The sequence below is a fragment of the Leptidea sinapis genome, chromosome 21 (genome assembly GCF_905404315.1).
Source record: "Leptidea sinapis chromosome 21, ilLepSina1.1, whole genome shotgun sequence".
Taxonomy (NCBI): Eukaryota; Metazoa; Arthropoda; class Insecta; order Lepidoptera; family Pieridae; genus Leptidea; species Leptidea sinapis.
Window position 1 is genome coordinate 2,570,846 of NC_066285.1, and position 16,086 is coordinate 2,586,931.

The 16,086-nt window shown below is 37.3% G+C and overlaps 1 protein-coding gene across 1 annotated transcript in view; it reads left to right on the forward strand.

Annotated features, from left to right (window-relative positions):
* LOC126970507 (glutamate [NMDA] receptor subunit 1) overlaps window positions 1-16,086 on the forward strand; it is a 31,192-nt gene that overhangs the window by 12,206 nt on the left and 2,900 nt on the right. Inside the window, exons 8-15 of the mRNA XM_050816456.1 lie at window positions 191-292; window positions 1,281-1,392; window positions 3,226-3,393; window positions 4,617-4,741; window positions 6,060-6,294; window positions 7,983-8,131; window positions 14,152-14,309; window positions 15,708-15,880. Coding sequence (XP_050672413.1) covers window positions 191-292; window positions 1,281-1,392; window positions 3,226-3,393; window positions 4,617-4,741; window positions 6,060-6,294; window positions 7,983-8,131; window positions 14,152-14,309; window positions 15,708-15,880 — 1,222 coding nt within the window. The remainder of the gene's footprint in view (window positions 1-190; window positions 293-1,280; window positions 1,393-3,225; window positions 3,394-4,616; window positions 4,742-6,059; window positions 6,295-7,982; window positions 8,132-14,151; window positions 14,310-15,707; window positions 15,881-16,086) is intronic.

Consider the following 16,086-nt stretch of genomic DNA (forward strand, 5'->3'; position numbering starts at 1 on the left):
CATAAGATGTTAGACTTAACAAATGAGATTCCATTTGCCCAATAATTTTACTAGCTACGGCGTACTTCAGACCGAAACGCAATATTGCATTATTAGCATCCACACGGGTTAACCCTATGTGGGCAAAGAAAAAATATCTTTTGTTTTATTAAACATAATTCAGTTAATGAAACATGTTACTTTATTTTAGGAAACACAAAAGATGCGTCTAGAGCTGAAGGAAAATGAGATCATTTGGATGGGGCGCACTTCTTCTAAGCCAGAAGGTTTTATGATACCGACTCATCTGAAGGTACGTGAGGACAATATAAGTGTTTGTATTAAAAAACGTAGAGAGTTCCTCTTTTATAATTTATGTATACAATAATTACGTTTTAATACTAAATTTTAATTTTTATATCATAATAGTGAAAAAAAATTAACAACTGAATTCCTCAATCATAAGATTTTTTGAAAAGTTCCTTTTTTGTTTACTTGATTTGTATTTTATTATTATTTATTGATGTTATTAGATGTAATTAAAAAAAAAACAACAAAATCTCAGGTAGTTGCAAATAATTCATCACTCGGTTCGGTCTTAGTAGGTATTCTATTAAGCACTTACATGTTTTCTTTTTTCAAATCGAATAAACTTAAACCTCACTAATAATGGTCCGCTTACTTTAAACAGCCGCTAAGGAGTATTTTTTCTCATTCTGACTTAGGTCAATGGAAGAAGACAGAGTGAGAATTAGCAATGCTTTAAGCTAGCAGACTATTATGAATAAGGGGGAAAATGTATCTGTATTATGTCAAATAATGACATACGGAAGACAAAGTAATGTATTTACTTCATAACTGTTGTTAATTAGTAAGATGTGGCAAAAATCTTATTGATACTCTATGAAATCAATATTTTCAGCTTTATTATTATTAGCAAAGTGCATCACGACTACTCAAACGTTTTGATATAGGTACATAAATTATAAGCACAATTATAAATCAGTTAATCATCTTGAGGTTTTTTATGATTTAATGACCAAATTAACTTATCAATCTACACACACACTGTAAATAATTAAAGATATTCCGCGAATATTTTATCAACGTGTTAATCATTTAGAAAATAATTACTTTTGATGTAAAAACAAAAGCAGAGTTGTCGATAACAGGTCTTCTCGCCCCTGTGGCACCCTATCCAAATTTTAGGACAGGGAACGAACCTCCCCACGATGTCACCACAAGCAATGACATTTAAGCGAGTACGACGACGTAATACCAAAATGTTTTTATAATTTTAGGTACTGACGATTGAAGAGAAACCATTTGTGTACGCGCGCCACGTGGATGATATATTTGACTGCGCCAATGATGAGATACCGTGTCCGCATTTCAACGCCAGCGAAGAAGCAGGTGTGGCAATATTGACTCTTATAAACCTATCCAATAAAAAAAAACAACGTATAATATATAGTTAGGTACAATAACTATTAAGCAGTAGAAAAAACAGACCACAAAAAACAAAGTGAAGATTGAAATGGATTAACAGTAGCGATATAGGTACAATAGACGACATTATAATCAGTTATATTCTACGTTTAACCTCTCTTATACGGTTTTTGGTTATTATAAAGGCTATTAAGTTAATTATAAACGCTTCATTTAATATATTTTCGATTCGATAATAAATTTTAAAATATATTCAATGCGAAGTGATTTGACAAAGCAATTTAAGGCGAAGTATTTCCAACATTTAAGGCAAAAATCGCTCGAACGTATAATCTATAAGATTCGATAGGTATGCATAGACACGGGCATGGCTGAGACACGAACCGAGCGATGTGAGTCAACGACCCCCACTCCGGAAGGACCGCGTAATATTTTTTAAAACTTACAGTTGCGCAAGAGTACGAAATACTGTGATATTTTTTATGGGTTTTTGAAGTGAAACTTATTTATCGACGTATGAGAGGAATGTTATATTACGCGCAAAATTATGATTTCAACATTATGGAATTTGGGATCATTTTTGAAATCCAAGATGGCTGCCGCGCGAAATTATGATTTCAACAATATGGGTATCGTATCCGAGGTTCTTGAGGGTGCAGAGAACGAATTTAAGGTCATTTTTGAAATTCAAGATGGCCGCCGCGCAAAATTATGATTAAAAGTATTTTATGTAGATTTTCAAAAATGTTAGTTTATAGCACTATAGCGGCTTCAATTTTAATGATATTTACTCACCACCGCATGCTTATCTTCTTTCTACTCTCGTGGAATTAATTGATTAGTAACACTCCTGTAACGTTAAATCTAAAACCAGTTCCAAGTCTTGGCAGTATGCAAGCTACAAAAATGAATCAACATAGAGCGGTTATGCCCATAAGTGCGCGATGTCTCATATTAAATATTATGACACGTTTTCAGCGCACTCGATTGCTTATCGGAAACAATGACATTAATTGCGTGCTTTTTGTATGAGAATTGTTCAGAAAATGATAATAAAGTTTATTCATTAAATGGTTTTATGACAAAAATTAAATAAGGTTGAATGTTTATTTAGATTCGTATATTTATTTACTTATTTTGAAATTGATACGAAATGTCTCGTTCCTCATATTGTCTTCATCACTTTACTATTAGTAGGTAATACTGATAGGCTTATTTCTCAAGGTGAATAATTATGGGTTTAAAAATCCATAGCGGCACCACCCTATAATAGGGCAGAGAGTATTAGTGGTATAATTAAAATTAACGTCCAGCTAGTCTCATGGGTTGTTTTATTCAAATAATATGATAGTTTAAAAAAACTAAAAAACACGCTAAATAGCACAAAATTTTCTTTGGTATTTGAAAATTTCCTAATATTAGATAAATCGGTTAAATATAATGGTTGAAATTTAAAATGAACATCATTTCCTGCCTTTACAACGATAGATTTAGGATTATATAAAAAATTAACAAAAATCTTATTTTTCAAATTGAAAAATTAAATAATTTTATCGAAGTAATGTATTGTCATCGGTCCTCGATAAATCTACGAAGTTTGAACGAAATCTTGCCGTTTGAAGTGGGTCAAAATCGCGCCCAATTGAGTTGGTTACAAGCTACATACATACAGGTGAAGCTAATAAAAAGCGTGTAAAAATATTATGATATAATAATATCGACGCGAAACTTAGCCGTGTAGTCCTAGAGCTACAAAATACTGTTGTACAAAATAATAATTGTTGTAATTACTTTCAGATCAGATGTATTGCTGCAAGGGCTTTTGTATGGACCTTCTAAAATACCTATCGAAAGCCATTAATTTCACGTTTTCTCTCGCACTTTCACCGGATGGCCAGTTTGGGTCGTACGTGTTTCGAAATATCTCGCATCCTGGTTCTAAGAAGGAATGGACTGGACTTATCGGTAATTAAATTATGAAAAGTAATTCACCCAAGAGTTTGCAGGCACTTCTGCTAGGTAATAGCAAGTTTGGCTATTCCAATGGGTAACGTTGTCACCAAGCCTTGATTGAATCGGTACTTAAATTAAACGTAGTTACTAAATTAATGGTTTATTTTTATCTATTTTCTGGTATCAAAATTTAAATTGATTGAATTAATAAATAAATAAATAAAACAAGGTCACGGTTTTTATTTGGTAAGTATACGATTGTTGGATTTGGTTAATTGAGTAGGTAGTAACCACTTACGTGTTTTACAAGCGACGGGTTGCGCCACAGAACAGATAAAAGAGATAATATTCTGTGGGTTGCGCGCTCATTCCTGCTCGGAAAATAAGACATCAACAGAAACATTTCTTGTAAAGTGGATCGCCATGACTGACAGTTCTTTTTTATGAAATAAAAAGACAAACAAGCCTATGAGAAGTTTTCAACATTCCATTCAAAAGTTTGGTTGCACTTGGTCGAAAGTTCCTTGAAAAGCGCAGTCTGGAGGTGCGCCACACATTCAGGTGATGGGGAAAATATTTAGTGGCGTGTGGTGAAATTTGGGAATTCACCGCCAGAGCCAAACTGCTCTTCGGGACACTCCCATCTCTTAGATACACAGAGTGATTCTCACCGAAACGAATCCCTGAAGATTTACAAATACATTATGATTTTACTGTAAAAATCTCAAACAAGTTCTACCTATAAGCCGTGATATTGCTATAAATTATTGTTAGAAGTATGGCTAGAATCATAGATAGGTAATAAATATATTTTGCAACGTGCTACGTGATATGGTTAGGTTATGGTTAATAGTTAATTGTTCATAATTTCTTGCCATCGAAGAGTGGCAACTAATATGACTACATATTATTGACCTTTGGGAATCGCTCAGCGAGTAGTTTTAATCACCAAGTGGGACCTTCAGCGATCAACTAAGTACCTACTAACTAAACATTAATACGTGCATCTCTGTATATCTCTTATTCACACGGGATGATAAGTTATACAAAGGTATAGATATTATCTGGTTCACGTTTTTTTAGCGAGAAAGTAGCTCTTAGTTATTTGCTTTCTCATTGGCGTTGCGATAAGTGCCTAAACTTTAAAATACACCTACCTACCAATAATTTTTATTAGGTAGGTATATATATTATGCTTATAAGCTATATTTTCTCAATATTAATATATCTTACAGGTGAATTAGTGTACGAACGGGCGGATATGATCGTAGCTCCCTTGACTATAAACCCTGAGAGAGCCGAGTTTATAGAATTTAGCAAACCATTCAAGTATCAAGGCATTACAATACTGGAGAAGAAAGTAAGCATCAATTTATTTCATTTAATATATTTCGTGTTATTTTCATAATGGGATATGTTTCAATACGAAACATACTCTCGCGTTCTCATCTTTTTATGTAAGTAGTTCTGTTACAGATAAAATATTTTTGAGAAAAAAATAATATTACTTATAGGTGCACTATTTACAAGTAACGTTTAACGTGCGTGAAGTCGATTTAAATATATTATGTAGTTCAAATACCTACATCGTGATTTTCAACAACATAATGAAATCATGAAAAGTAACGTCTTGTATGTGTACAATACTTAAGTAGGTTTGACTTTCTACTAAAGTCAACGTTAACGTTAATAGTTAATTGGTCACTAACGGGTTAGAGACTTCAAATAGGATTTAATGTGAGGAACGACGCGAAGGCGGGGCCCTCAGTGACCTCAATACAGACTTCCGAGTAGGGGAATCGCACATCTCCAGAGTGATAAATCACTCCTCATGTTGTGCTCTATGATGCGCCAATTACGAAGATGTATAACATATTCAAGAATAAATAATAAACTGTAGGTACGTGCCATTTAATAAGTTAGCTAGAGTTAAATACTCCTTCATAGGTCTTGGTATTTAATTTTACAATAAAATACCAGAGTGTGTGTTTAGGCTATAATACAAGTGCCTGCACATTGAGGCGTTTTCTTGTTGGTGGCGGCGCTATTCAACCTTTGTGCTACAAACGGGCAACGCCGCTTTTTAATGTTCTCATATTCAAGTTCATTGCATCATTGACCTAGTCACCCAATTCTACAGTATGTTCAAATTTGATCAAAATTTTTGACAAAATTAATGCACGGATTTTGTTAATTAAATTGCATATTTTCAGCAAATTTGCTAAAGTCTAAAAATTTACATATTGATGAAAAACTATTCAACTTCCCCTAAATATCAACTTTGATCTATCTATCTACACATTTTTTTTTTAAATTATATCATGAGACCTGTACCTAGATCATGTTTCGCGTAGGTAAATCTTTTATATTAGATGCTTTATACGTCTAGATAGAGCCTCTTGCTGCTAGACAACCTGTCGACTACCAATGAAAACAGGCCAGGTTTATTAGTGTGCGTGACGAGCTACGTCTTACACTCGCGATTTGTATGCAACTTTGTGTTAGTGTGCGTGCATTGATCAAAGTAGCGGTTAATTACTGTAACCTCAATTTTTTCGACGCTTTCACAGCTGTCACAGGCTATATTAGTAGTAGTCTAGTTATTGATCTATATAACCTATAATACTGTATTAGAAAACCTCATTACCTCGAAGCTCACAAAGCCACATTGTTTGCAGCCTTCAAGATCTTCAACACTGGTGTCTTTTCTTCAGCCGTTTTCCAATACTCTGTGGATTTTAGTCATGGTGTCGGTGCATGTGGTAGCACTGGTTCTCTATCTTCTGGATAGATTCTCTCCTTTTGGGCGGTTCAAGTTGGCAAACATAGATGGCACCGAAGAAGATGCATTGAACCTTTCGAGTGCAATCTGGTTTGCATGGGGAGTGTTGCTCAATAGTGGTATTGGAGAAGGTAAGTCATGACCGAATAATCATGTGCTACTCAAAAATAAAAACAAAATGCTTGCATGGAATGTTTACTGACTTGATTTTATTAGAACTTCTTCTCGTCCAGATATAATAAAAACGTAATTCCCAACGTGTGGTTTTTTTCTGAAAATAAGAGACGAGACGAGCAGGACGTTCAGTTGATGGTAATTGATACGCCTTGACAATTTCAATGCAATGCCGCTCAGGATTCTTGAAAAACCCCAAAAATTCGCGCTCGTCACCTTGAGACCCTTCAGACCAAAACACAATAATGATTACACATTACTGCTTCACGGCACAAAATAGGCGCCGTTGTGGTACCCATAATCTAGCCGGCATTCTGTGCAAAGGAGCCCGCCACTGGTAAAAATGCTTAAAGACAATGTAAATGCTAAGTACACTTTTCTTCTTAGTCATTCATGTCCGAATCAAATCTGAATTGAATAAAAATTGTTTTACTATACCTGGAGTAAATGCGGCAATGTATAGATATCGCAGTTGAATCTATGGTTTAAGTTGTGGCGTGTACCATATTTCCGCTTTGTTTTTATACGACGTAATGTAGACCAGTGCCGAAGCCTTTGAAAATGATAAAAAGTGAAACAAAATAATAGTAGGATGAAACCCATTGGAAAAGGACGAAAATAAAACAAAAATTAAGGGAAAAATAAATTACAGGCGATCTGAGGTCGGGAAGTGGAAAAGGGGGGGTATTTTAGGGTAAAAAACGGTTTATCTCGATTTCCGGCAAAACTACAAGTCCTATGGCAAAAAGTTAATTGACAAAGTTGTAGGTAATAAAGAGATCTACAACTTTTGTAATTACACTTTTTACACATAACCTCAAAATTTAGGTGAAAAATTCTAAAAACCAAGTTTCTGGTTTTTTATTTATATCTTATTCAAAATTTTTTTTCTACGAAACTTGGTGAAAACTTACCTTGTTATTTCCCAAATACACTGTAATTTATTTGATTTAAAATATTTATTTTTTCGCCTTATTTTAACTTAATATCAAAAAAGTACCCTAATTTTCAATCGAAAATTCTGACGTCAAAATATCAGCTTTTTTCAAAAAGTTTGGGGGCTTTTTGTTCGTTGAAATATCTACTTTCTGCTGATGTAAAAAAAATATAAATTACAATTGTAAATGTTCGGAAAATTTAAGTCCAACAAAAGGCATTTCATAAAGAATTCATACCTGTTGTTTCGTAGCAGCAAAAATATGGATTACAATTAATCAAGTCTATTTATAAATGTAAAAAGGATAATGATTCAGTGTTAAATTAACCTAATTTTTCAATTTTATTGATTTTCGATTTTTGTTATATTCTCGTCCTTTACCAATGGGTTTCATCTTACTGTAATTTTTTTTGGTTTCAAAAATTATCGACCCTGGTGTAATGTGTCTACATTTAGATATATATATATATATAGTGCTTCTTCTATCTTATTCGTGTTTAGGAATTCAGTTCAGAGAAAATTGAAACAGTCTTTAAGCTTTTATGAAAAAAAAACATTTAAAAAACTTCTTTTTTAACACTTACTGAAAGTCAGACACTTACTACCTGTTCGAAAGTATTTGCCTCATACCCGAGAAGAACGGCGCCTTTGATCGTCTCAGAAACTTTGTTGGTCCAATAGGGAGTTACCAACTCCGTTTATTTACAGGAACTCCACGAAGTTTTTCAGCTAGAGTACTTGGAATGGTGTGGGCTGGTTTTGCGATGATCATCGTAGCATCTTACACGGCTAACTTGGCAGCTTTCCTCGTGCTTGAGAGGCCGAAGACTAAGCTGAGTGGTATCAACGATGCGAGGGTAAGGAAGCATTTTGTTAGGTAATTATTTATATATTTATATTTTGTTAGGAAACTTATTAATTGGTATATTATTGAATTAACTTGATGTCACAAAAACGTGTAACGTTACAACTTTTCCAACTAAGACAATTATTATCGTCAGACACTCGGTGACCGGCTTATTTCACCTGCCCTGTGCTGCCTCGGGGCGTAAAAAGAATAGGGTAGTCCGCTATGTTTCGCATAGGTTAGTGTCGAGGACCGGAGGCCATTCCCCCCCCCCCCCAACAAAATAGGAGAGCGGTCCTAAAAAATAAATTACCCCAGGAGGGTACCGGCTCTTGTGGAGCCGGAGAATCCCTCCCCGAGCATTCGCGCTCGGGCTGCCCCTCGTATTCTGGGGAGGGCACAGTACCGCGTATGTCACAGGACAAACAGGGCAGCAACACCACGGCACCCCGCTCCACGCTTAATGTGGACTTTTGTAACATCCGGGGAATTCACTCCAACTTAAACGCCGTCCACCACCACCTTGAGACGGCGCAGCCGGCCTTGTGTTTCCTTACGGAGACGCAGATATCTCGACCTAGCGATACGTCATATTTAACGTACCCCGGGTACAAAATTGAGCATAATTTCATGCCTCATGCCGGGGTATGTGTGTACGTTAGGGAGCATATCTGCTGTCGCCGTCTCGGCAATTTTGAGGGTAGGGGCCTGTCTACTCTCTGGCTCCGCGTAGATTTAGAGGACCGCGTCCGCATCTATGCGTGTGTCTACAGGTCCCATAGTGGTAACGCAGAAACGGATCACCTCATGGGCTGCGTTCAAGCGGCATTTGATGACGTGCTTGCTCAGATCCCCTCCGCTGAAATCGTAGTCTTGGGTGATTTCAACGGGCACAATGCCGAATGGCTTGGATCACGTACCACAGACTACGCAGGGCGATCTGTGCATAATTTTGCATTGGCGTATGGTCTGTCCCAATTGGTTGAGTCGCCGACGCGGCTCCCGGATGTGGATAGCCACATGCCGTCCTTATTAGATCTTCTGCTGACTACACATCCCGATGGTTACCAGGTCTCTGTCGACGCCCCTCTCGGAACGTCCGACCATTGCCTGGTCAGGAGTGTAGTGCCTATCCGACGCCCACGTCGCAGACCACCAGCGACCCGCCGCGTTTGGCACTACAAGTCAGCAGATTGGGATAGGATGCGTTCCTTTTTTGCATCCTACCCTTGGGGCAGGGTTTGTTTCCTTTCTGATGATCCTAGTGCCTGCGCCGTTGCAGTAGCCGATGTGATACTGCAGGGCATGGATATTTTTATACCAAGCTCTGTAGTACCGATCGGTGGCAGATCACAGCCCTGGTTCGATGCGTCAGTTAAAGCAGCATCTGACTGCAAAAAACAGGCGTATCGAACTTGGGTTGCGGCGCTGGGCTCAAAGGATCCGAACTGCAAAGTTCTGAAGAGGAAATATAACCGTGCCTCCAGATTTTTTAAGCGGCAAATCGCCCGTGCGAAATCGAAGCACGTCGTCAACATTGGCGAGCAGCTTTCCAGTTACCCGACCGGAACACGCAAGTTCTGGTCGTTGTCGAAAGCTGCTCTTGGTAACTTCAACCAGCCGTCCATGCCGCCGTTGCACATGAGGAATGACACCCTGGCCCATACGGCAAAAGAGAAAGCCGATCTCCTGTGCACTCTTTTTTCCTCCAACTCGACTCTTGACGACAACGGAAAAACACCGCCGACCATCCCGCGGTGTCAGAGCTCCATGCCTGAAGTACAGTTCCGACAGAAAACTGTTAGGCGAGCTCTGTTTTCGTTGGACGTCAGGAAGTCGAGCGGGCCGGATGGCATTTCTCCAATCGTGCTTAGAACGTGTGCCCCTGAGTTGACGCCGGTGCTAACGCGTTTATTCCGGCACTCTTATTCAAAAGGCGTAGTCCCTGATTCATGGAAGTCAGCCCTTGTCCATCCGATCCCAAAAAAAGGAGACAGTTCGGATCCGGCAAACTACAGGCCTATTGCTATTACCTCCCTACTCTCCAAAATTATGGAGAGCATAATTAACCGCCAGCTCTTGGTATACCTTGAGGGTCACCAGTTGATCAACGACCGGCAGTACGGCTTTCGCCATGGTCGGTCGACTGGCGATCTTCTGGTATACCTAACACACAGATGGGCGGCGGCTATTGAACGCAAGGGGGAAGGCCTGGCAGTTGGTCTGGATATAGCGAAGGCCTTTGATCGTGTATGGCACAAGGCGCTCCTCGCAAAACTTCCATCATTTGGGCTTCCCGAGAGCTTATGCAAGTGGACCTCCAGCTTCCTCACTGGGCGCAGCATACAGGTCGTTATCGACGGTTATTGCTCGAATCCCAAGCCCGTGAACGCTGGAATGCCCCAAGGCTGTGTGTTATCTCCCACGCTGTTTCTTCTGCATATCAATGATATGTTGGACACCGCCAACATGCATTGCTATGCAGACGACAGCACTGGTGATGCCGTATACACGGGCCATGCAGGTCTCTCTCGGGAAAACGTCGACCAGTGCCGGGTGAAACTTGTGTCTTCTATCGAGTCCTCTCTCGAGAAGGTCGCGGAATGGGGTAAGTTGAACCTTGTCCAATTTAACCCCCAGAAGACTCAAGTTTGCGCGTTTACCACTAAAAAAACCCCATTTGCCGTGTCACCGCTCTTCGAGAACACTTCCCTTAAAGCCTCGCCTAGTATCGGAATACTGGGTCTCGAAATCTCGAGCAATTGCCAATTCCGTGGCCATCTGGAGGGCAAAGCCAAACTGGCTTCAAAGAAACTGGGCGTCATAAATAGAGCACGGCAATACTTCAAGCCGGCCCCAGGACCCAGTACTCTGTGAACGGCTGGATCACTTGGCGTTGCGTAGAGACGTCGCTTCATTGTGTGTCTTCTACCGCATTTATCACGGGGAGTGTTCCGAAGAGCTGTTCAACCTGATTCCTGCCGCCGAATTTCACCTTCGCACGACACGCCACAAGTTACGATATCATCCCCACCATCTGGATGTGTGGTGGTCCTCCACAGTGCGGTTTTCAAGGAGCTTTCTTCCTCGTACCACGAAGCTGTGGAATGAGCTTCCTTGTGCGGTGTTTCCGGGACGATACGACATGGGTACCTTCAAGAAAAGCGCGTACACCTTCCTTAAAGGCCGGCAACGCTCTTGTGATTCCTCTGGTGTTGCAGGAGAGTGTGGGCGGCGGTGATCACTTAACACCAGGTGACCCGTACGCTCGTTTGTCCTCCTATTCCATAAAAAAAAAAATTCAATATAGCTCAAGGGCCCTTATAAATAATTAGGTACGGGCCCCGCGCTTGCTTAATCCGGCACTGATCATCATAGGGTTAATTAAATTCAAATAATTTCTATAAATTGTGATAGCATCCATAACATTTTAATATTAAATAAATGGGTGATAAACAAGGGTTTCTACTCGTGCTCCAACATACGTTTCTGTCCGGGCTACTGACAATAATTGGACCTAATTCCAGAAAAATGTTCCAAACCACAATCATGTCAAAATTGAGTTTAGAACACAAAACTGGTCACGTGATTTATATTAACCGATTAATCTATAAATTACATCACGAATTCGTAGCTCAACCCACATGTATGGAATACACTAATATTTATTAAACTTTAAAGACGAATTCCTTAAAATGTGATGTTTGCGGCTTGGAACGTTTTTCAGGAACTACGTCCAATTATGCTGTGTAATTATGAAATCAATGGTATCTTGGGCCGAGCGCTACCACTCTTCAAGTAGGCAATGCGTTTTGCGTTTTCCCAGGTTGTTGAAAAGCGGTATTCCGTATTTTCTTTAATACGTCCATATAGTGTACGGTCGCTCACGCACACTTCTCTCACTACTTGAAGTTTATTTATTTATTTATTAGAAAAGGCTTACCAACTTGACATACAATTAATATTATGACTACTTATAATGTAACATTTCTTATATTTAATATTTATATATCTAACTTATAGGTATGCACAGCGTTGCCTTCATTTATTATTGTAAGTTAAGTAATACTACTACAATATGTATGTTTATTGTTACTAAAAACTATAATTTTATACATCCAAATTATAAGGGTTCAAAAGCGTATTTTTTTAAATTGTCAAATGTATTAAAATTTATATCTATACTACTATTACTATGAAATTTACTGTTATATAATTTTGAGATAAGTTGGATAGGCGAATTTGGGCCATAATTGTTTCTGAAGAATCGTACATGTACTGGCAGATATGTACTAATACGACAAGGATAAGGTGGTACACATAATCTAATCTTAGATAGAAGTAATGGACAGTCTAATTGATTATTTAATAATTTATATAAGAAAAGAATTTGTGACGCATTTCTTCGCAATTCTAAGGTTTTCATATTGAACAATTTTAATTCGTCTTTGTAACTTATAATAGTGTAATTATTAGTGACATAACTCAATTTGTATATAATTTTTTTTGAATTGACTCAATCCTAGTGATGTACTTTTTGTAATAGGGGCACCAAACTACCGAATTGTATTCAACCTGAGATCTTACAAGGGAATAGTATAATATTTTAAGCGTAGGAATTGATGTAAAAGCCTTTATTTAGGATTAGCACAGCCTATGCCCACATGCTGAAAGTTGAAGAAAACGATCATCCCGCCTAGAAGTACACCTCTATCAGACTTGTCAGATACTGCGATAAATCGTCGATATTTATTGCTGTCTGGCGGCAAGATATGGATAGCTTTAGGTGCGACCATTTCTTCACATTCCATAATATGCCCATAAGAGATTATTATCTCTCGTGGTGTTAGATTTGTAATTTTTTGAGGTGGTAGTTTAGGTGACTGACATGCCTTGAGTTGGCATGAATAAAATTGTCTGATAAAAGTTACAAATAACTGCCTTATTAAAAAATCTATTTATGAAATGGTACAAAAATTAATTATTTATTCTGTACCGCCAATTGTGCCCGTGTTACTATTATATAGCTAAATGGTTTTTGTTTGTTTCTGAATCTCAAATCTACCAGACGGATATGAATTATTATTTCCGTAAATGATAACCAGAATCATGCATAGGCTATTTAGAGAGACACACAGCATTCAGTTATCCTTTTATTTTAAGCTTTATCCGCGTTCGGTTTCAATATAACATTTACAAATATTAATGCTTCATAATTCAGGGATACTTGCACTTGGCAATTTAACACAATTTGCCACAAATAAAAATGTTTTACGACAAAACTTATTATACATACGTACGGTTGAATTGCGGTTGAATTCGCCGAGTACCTACAGCTAGTTTATAAACTTTTTATAAATATCAATTATCTTAAATATAAATAACTAAAAATAAAATAAAATCATTTAATTCAGACCATTATAAATCCATATGTTAGTAGAGTTATACTTAAAACTATGTTAGTAAAATTAAAAATTAGCAAAATTATTAAGACATTTAAACATTTAATCCTATCTAATTTACATTTAATCCTAATTTAATCCTAATTTAATCATAAATCTGCGTTATTTTGAGATCAACTTCATCAGCGTAGATCTAAAATTGGTTCTAAGGTTATAAAAAATTTTCAGGAAATTCCAGGTTCTTTGAACCGTAATAAGTTGCATCACGTTTAACTGGCGTTGTAGTTACAACTAATAATTCTTTGTATAGCCAAATACCTCAATCTGGTGACTGGAGTTAAAACACTACAACGAAATTAAGTTATACTTCATATTATTTTGTATCACAGAATAGTGTGAAGTGATATCAGCTATATTCAAGAAATAGATAAGATTTTTTTGACAGACAGGTGACTGGTAACGTAGACGTCAGGGAACCCACTACGCTCTACAGAATTATGTATTCAATTTTGTTTAATTTGTTATGCTGCAGGCACGCGCGGCTAGGAGAAGAGATTGAGTTGTCAAACAATCGAGGTACAAACAATTTATCATATCATTTATACAGTATTATTATTGTTTGTGACAGCTCCGCAATACGATGGAGAATCTGACATGTGCGACGGTGAAGGGATCAGCAGTGGACATGTACTTCCGTCGTCAAGTGGAACTGTCAAACATGTATCGGACTATGGAGGCCAACAATTATGACAATGCTGAACAAGCTATACAGGATGTTAAAGACGGGTTCGTTTTATAGCTCTTTTATAATATGGTATATTAAGTAGCATTATAATTAAAATCCGAACGAACGAGCCTTGCTCGGATTTTTAAGAATGTACAAAACTTGAACAAATAAAAACTAATACTTAGGACATCTGGATTCGAACAGGGGTCTTCTGCTTTCCGGATCACCCAATGTCCCATCTGAGCTATTATAGTCTTGTAAATATAGTGGCGAAATTTACCTTTATATTCTAATGTTATTGTAACTAGCTCTTTCTCATTAAAATACTGATAAAATTAAATTTTTTTAAACTGAAACCTAGCTAGATCGATTTATCGCCCCCGAAATCCCCTGTATACTAAATTTTATGAAAATCGTTGGAGCCGTTTCCGAGATTCAGATCATATATATATATAAACAAGAATTGCTCGTTTAAAGGTATTAAGAGAAGTAGGTTAAAAATTATTATACTCTATTTGCGTCACACGGCTATGCCACATGGAGGGGAAATACCAACCTTAAATATTGTAAATGTAGGTAAGTACCTAATATTTAATTATAACGATGTATTACGTTGATATTTTAGTTTTTAATGATTTGCCAAATATTGTAGGTAATATTTCTTCTAATAACTCATAAAATAATGTCCTATTAGTAGAAAGGTATATGGAATGGAAAGGTTTTGTATAAAAATACAATATAAAAATATGCGCGTAATTATTGCAGGAACACGATTTTCGGAATAATTGCAGACAATTTTAACAATTGACCTGTATAGGTATCCTGCATCCTGTGATGGTGGATCTTAAATAAATACATAATCACTAGGACTAAGTACACTAGGTACCTATATTCTTTGTAGTTTCTGTATATTCTGTACAGTATGTATATGGCCTATCCTTATCCTCCGAACGATCTGAAATTTATGACAAAATCATTTATGAATATTTTTTAAACAACAAAATCTTCATTATTTTGACAAGTAGAATAGTTGTCAACCTGAACCAACTACGTTTAAAGTAGGATGCCGCAGTCGATCGTCGTACCGCTTCGCTGCGACGTATATTTGAGCGAAGCGAGGTAAACTGAGTCTGTGTACAAAAACAAAACAAAATTAATCCAAACAAAAACAATAAAAAGAATCTTTTGGAATTTGCCGCGTGCTAATTTAGAATAATTTGTAAATCATGTTTGTTTTTAATTATAATAATTGAATCAAGTCGAAATTCAAAATTCTGTCTCGACAATAACGTAGGAAATCTTTTATCTCTCGTAGGAAGCTTTTCATGAGTTATTTTTTTTTAAATCGGTCCAGAAATGGCCGAGAAACAAAAAACACAGAAATCAATTAGAGTCATCCGGTGGGATCTCCGCTCAGCTTCGCTTCGCTCCGCTCAAAAATTTATATTAATAAATAGGAAACTGATGGCATTCATCTGGGATTCATCTCGGTTGGAGTTCGAAGCGGCCCAGGACTGCGAGCTGGTGACGGCTGGGGAACTCTTTGGAAGATCGGGGTACGGCGTTGGATTACAAAAAGGTTCTCCGTGGGCTGATCTCGTTACCCTCGCTATATTGGACTTTCATGAAAGTAAGAAACAATTGTTATTAACTTTAAGAATCGTTTCCAGTGAGCCTAGAATTCTCTTGATGTTTTTTTTATTGGAAAGCATAGAAAAGGGCTTAAAATCGGAGACAGATAAGAATGTTTGAAGGATGTTCCTTATATTATTACGGAGCAATGCTACCGATATTTATTTTAAATTTCCATTAATACTGCTCTCAACGTCAAAATAG